Here is a 5,630-nt window from a genome sequence, read left to right on the forward strand (position 1 = left end):
AATTTACATGACCCAATCTACCATGCCATAAATTAGGGGACTCAAGCATATAAGCAGAAGAAGAAGCTTTCTCATTAATCTTAGGGATAAGTGTCATTACATTCAATTTAAACGTACTACCTGACATATATCCCTTCCCCACATAGACCCCGCCCTTGGTCAACATGACCTTGTCTGATTCAAACACCATGCGGAAGCCATGCTTGCTTAGGAGAGACCCCGAGACAAGGTTCTTACGAATATCCGGCACAAAAAGGACATCGTTCAAAGTCAATTCTTTTCCTGAAGTCATCTTCAGGATCACCTTGCCTTTACCCTCAACAGTTGAGGTTGCAGAGTTTCCCATAAACAACTTCTTCCCGTTTGAAATCGGTTTGAAAGTTGTGAACATTCTCTTCTCTGCACAAATATGGCGAGTGACCCCAGTGTCCACCCACCACTCCCTCGGGTTTGACCCCATCATGTTCACTTCTGACACGACGGTTGACAGATGCATGTCGTTCACATCGTGTGACAATTCCTCCATTTCAGCCATATGTGCCCGGTTTTTGTGTTGGGGAACGCTTTTCCTGTAGGGCTTCTTCTTCAGACAATCAACTGCTCGATGCCCGTCACTTCCACAGTTGAAGCATTTGCCATCGAACCTAAAAGTAGGCTCATTTGGCTTGTAGGGTGGCCTTTTGGAGATTCCTCCTCTAACCCCCAACTTTGAGCTTTTGCCCGTCGGTGGTTTTTTCCTCGCCCCCGAGGGCTCGCCATGCTCAACCATGTTGGCTTTGACAGTGGAGGTACTCCCTCTTTTCTTCCTGTTGTCCTCTTCAATCCGGAGCCTGACAACGAGCTCTTCGACTGTCATCTCATTTCGTTTGTGCTTCAAGTAGTTCTTGAAGTCTTTCCAGCCGTTAGGCAGCTTCTCAATCAAAGCAGCTGTCTGGAGTGACTCACTTAGGACCATCCCTTCTGCATGTATCTCGTGCAGAATCACTTGGAACTCTTGGACTTGACTCAGGACAGTTTTAGAGTCTACCATCTTGAAGTCCAGGAATCGGCCGACGATAAATTTCTTTACCCCAGCATCCTCGGTCTTGTACTTTTTGTCCAAGGCATCCCATAACTCCTTAGCCGATTTCTTGGCATAGAACACGTTGAAAAGCAGATCCACCAAGCCGTTCAGAATGTAATTCCAGCATAAGAAGTTTGCTTGTTTCCAAGTGTCCAAAGCCATGAGCTTTTGTTTATCTTGCTCATTCTCCTCTACGGCTGGTAGATCTTCACTCAGAAACCTCGCAAGGCTTAGAGTAGTCAAATAAAATAGCATCTTCTGCTGCCATCTCTTGAAATTCACTCCCGTGAACTTCTCCAGGCGCTCGTGATGATTAAGCGGTCCTCCCGGAACAGCCGGAGTAACAAGTCGCCTCGGGGTTCGGATCCCCACCAACATTAGCAGCAGCAGTAGCAGCATCAGAGACAGTTGCCATTTCTGAAAAATTACAGCAGAATTTTCACTATTCTGTATTTCCAGAAATCAAACTTAACACTAGAAAATCCCATAATTGGAAATTTAATTCAAAACTAGTCTTACCACGCAACCTAGAATCGAACATGGTCAGGAAAGTTTTCAAGAAGACTGGAGGGGTCACACCGGTCCCACTTAAAACCCAGTTAACCGTAGACAAAACTTTCAAGAGCATGTTGACTCCTAGTCCATGGGAAACAACTTTAAGAATTAAATTTTCCAAGGGATGAACTAGGTTAAACACACCAAGTTCCAAACTGTACAAGCAATTACAACAAAATTGCTACAATAATTACAAGCAAATAAAACGTGCTTTACATATTGGTGAATAACCACAAATGAACACTCAAGCAAACAATTGCTTCAAATATTTAGTCCAAATTAATCTTTTTTTCCATTTTCATAGGTATTCCTGCAATAAAGAGTAAGCAGCAAAATCCAACAAAACCTCCCTTAGCTTTTCTTTGCTTTTGGCAAAATAGTGATTGAAGGGGAGGGTACTAGCAAACAAACTAATAAATAACTGTAAGTAAAGATTAAAACTAACCCTTAAGTGACACATCTAGAATTTAAACTAAAAAAAACTGTAAAAAATTAATTACATAATAAACATGGAATTAACTATATAAGTTACAGACCTAAATTAAATATAATTAAACCATATTTTAAATTGGTAAAGGTTACATATGAACTTATGGTACACTAAACATGTAATTAATTAAGGCAAGTTACAAACATTTGATAACTCCTAAATACTTAAATCACATTACTAGGCAAGAATTGCAAATGACATAATTAACATGCAAATAATTCTGGAGAAATTAACATGAATTTAAATATAGGCAAGTTATAAACTTTACAACTCCACACCTAAATTAAAGATTAATAGGTACAAGTTACATGAAAATTTACTACCTAATAAACATGCTAGAAATGTAAATTACACTAAAAATTAAACCCGAATGAACATGTAATTTATATTGTAAACTAGAAGCATGTGAACTAGAAGCATGTAAATCTAGAAATACAAGGGATGAACTGATACACCATAAATTAATAAATTAATTAGAAAATACAGTGAATTAACGTTGTACCAATGGAACTCTTCTTTCCTATTGATAACAGTGGCCTATTCCATGCCATGGGAAGACCAAACAGTAGCATACACAAAATGGCAAAATCAAAAGCTTAACCCTGTGTACATGTATCTAATAAACCAATTAACTCGTTAGTACTACCAGTGGCCAATTACATGCAAAATTATTACACACACCTATGAATCTATTAATCTAATTCTATAATAAACGTCGAATCTATTTTAAGCTTGTTGGGAAAAACTACTCACATTACATAATTTCACATTGCGTATCGCAAAATTATGAGATGAACAAAACAAACCTTCAATCTCAGGAAAAATAACATGCTGAATAAAATACAGATAAAATATAAAATGGTTAAAGGAAGAAAACCGAAGCCTGTGTGATACCACAGTCTCCTTAAAATAGATTCGCCACCTCACCCTTGGGTGCTAGAGGTACACCGGCATCTACTTCCCAGGATACGACGGTTTTTACCAGCTACAACAGAAGCACCTTCTAATTAGCTTAGCAAATGGACAGCGGCAGCACTCTCTCTCAGGAAGAAAATTATAGGAGAAGTAGACTGGCAGTGTATGGATGTCAAGGAAAAATTTTATATCTCTTTTCAAGGAATAGGGCCTCCTTTTATACACCATGGGGGAGAGGGGAGGAGCCTCTAGCCATCAAGGCTGGCAACTAATGCTAGCAAAACTGCCCAATCAATTTTGTAAAACTGATGAGCCTTAAATGTGTGAGTTATATACACATTTATGAGGCAATTTCTTATTCAACCATTTTTCTCCAACAGATTTTATAGCCAAATTTGGAACAGTATGTTTGCCGTGTTTCTAGATAATTCTCGGATTTTTTTTTTTAGATAGTCAAAATAATAACGGAACAAGATATCCAAACCAAGGAGACGCCTCCCTCCTAACGAGTAAGCGTAAAGAAAGCGGAACCTCCTCCATCCATATGGAAAAGTCCTCCAGAGCAATCACCATTCGAGCCAGACAATGGGCTACCGAATTCCCTTCCCGCTTCACATGCCGAACATCCCAGGAGTGGAATCTGGCCAGCAGAGATTTGGCTTGCTCTACAAAATGCCCAAACGAAGCCAAGGACTTCGAGAAGGAGTGAAAGGCGCGAACTATCATTAGCGAGTCACCTTCGAAGATTATGTGGTGCAACCCCAGATCCAATGCGAACTGAATAGCTGCAAGCGCTGCACAGGCCTCAATACAATCCACATCCATCGCTGACGCCCTTTTGGCTGACATGGCAGCAATGACTGTAACCTTATGGTCCTGAATCACAACCCCAACACCAATCAAGCCTTCGGCTACAAAGCAAACCCCATCAAAATTAGCTTTAAGCAGCCCTGCCTCTGGAGGAATCCAATGAATTGGCATGTGAACTTGCTGCGACACTCGAACGCGACACTGGACTGCACAAACTTCTTGGTAATATTCATATGCATACCAAGCAAGCTCCACCTCAGATTGGGACTTATTATTGAACACCACTTGGTTGCGATGTGTCCAGATGCACCAGCACATCACCCAAAAAAATTGCCCAGTCACAAAATCAAAAGGTGAACTAACCTATATAATCCAGTCGAACAAAGTCCCACCCCGTTGTCGATGAGTAATCAAAGCAAGGCTACTACATGCCCACACCTTTTGTGCAAAAGGACAATCAAAAAAACAATGATGAATCGATTCAGGAGCATGATGACAGAGGCCACAATCATCATTAGTTAACACCTTCCGGGCCCGTAACTTAGATCATACTAGCAAAATTTCCAAACACATTTTCCAGCCGAAAACTTTTATCTTACTAGGAAGCCACATGTTCCAAAAATTCTTCCAAAAACCAGCCCTTTCCTGGCCACCATTCAATGACGAAGCGTGCTCAGTCCTACTGCGAATACCCATTTCAAGATGATAAGACGATCGAACCGAAAACTGCCCTTGTTTTGTCTAATGCCACACTAATGTGTCCTTCGCCAAATATGGGCAAACATGTATCGATTTAATAACCTCAACCTCATAGGGTGGGAAGCAAGCGCCAAGCACTACCTCATTCCAGTTCCCCAAATCATGATCAATCAGGGCATTCACCTTAGCATCGACACCCAGGTAAGAAAGAGGCGAGCAAATTTTGAAAGAAAAAGGCCACAGAACCCATTTGTCCTTCCAAATTCGGATTTGAGACTCATTCCCCACTCTTCACCGTAAACCTTCCAGCAAGAGAGATTGCGCATTCCAAATACTCCTCCATGAAAAGGATGGACTTGCCTCCAGAGGTGCATCAAGAATGGAGCACTGTGGATAATATTTAGCATTCATAACATGGGCCACCAAACTGTTCGAGAATTGTAGGAGTCGCCAAGATTGCTTAGCTAGCAAAGCCTTATTGAAAGCCATAAGAGATCGAAAACCCATCCCGCCTTCAGGCTTCACCTTACAAAGAGTCTGCCAACTGCACTAGTGAATCTTGCGCCTTTTTCTCACGTTGACCCCACCAGAATCGTGCTACCATACCACTAATCTCACAGCACAGCCCATCCGGCAATTCAAAACAGGACATGATGTATGTTGAGATAGCTTGTGCGACTGCCTTAATAAAAATTTCTCTTCTCCTTGCCGACAAAGATTTTTCCTTCAAGCCATTGAGACACTGCCACACTCTGTCTTTTATATAACCAAACATTGCCTTTTTGGACCGACCCACAACAGACGGCATCCCCAAGTATTTCCCGTTAGTCACCAATTGGCCCACACCCACTACAGCTAAAAGACGTACTTGCTTCTCCACCCGCACATTCGAACTAAAACATATCCCTGATTTTTCGAAATTTACTTTTTGCCCAGAGGCCAATTCATATTTCCGTAGCATAGCTTCAACGGTATTCAAATGAATGGTCAGTCGCCTTAGCAAACAACAAACTATCATCAGCGAAAAAAAGATGGGAGATTTGAGGTCCCCCTCGACTAATTGATATGCCGGAAAGTCATCCTTTTACTTCAGCTTGC

The 5,630-nt window shown here is 41.3% G+C and overlaps 2 protein-coding genes across 2 annotated transcripts; both read right to left on the reverse strand.

The window, feature by feature from the left end:
- Window positions 1-233: 233 nt before the first annotated feature.
- LOC145799519 (uncharacterized) lies at window positions 234-1,441 on the reverse strand. Its single transcript, XM_082889112.1, has 2 exons — window positions 438-1,441; window positions 234-309 (listed from the first exon to the last, which is right to left on the reverse strand). Exons 1-2 carry the CDS (start codon window positions 1,439-1,441, stop codon window positions 234-236), a joined length of 1,080 nt encoding a protein of 359 aa, XP_082745238.1.
- Window positions 1,442-3,476: 2,035 nt separating this feature from the next.
- On the reverse strand, window positions 3,477-4,151 carry LOC145799520 (uncharacterized). The gene has a single exon (XM_082889113.1). The coding sequence runs from the start codon at window positions 4,149-4,151 to the stop codon at window positions 3,477-3,479; it is 675 nt and encodes a 224-aa protein (XP_082745239.1).
- Between the last annotated feature and the right edge of the window lie 1,479 nt (window positions 4,152-5,630).

The sequence above is a fragment of the Camellia sinensis genome, chromosome 9 (assembly GCF_055761805.1).
Source record: "Camellia sinensis isolate YWXY chromosome 9, ASM5576180v1, whole genome shotgun sequence".
NCBI lineage: Eukaryota > Viridiplantae > Streptophyta > Magnoliopsida > Ericales > Theaceae > Camellia > Camellia sinensis.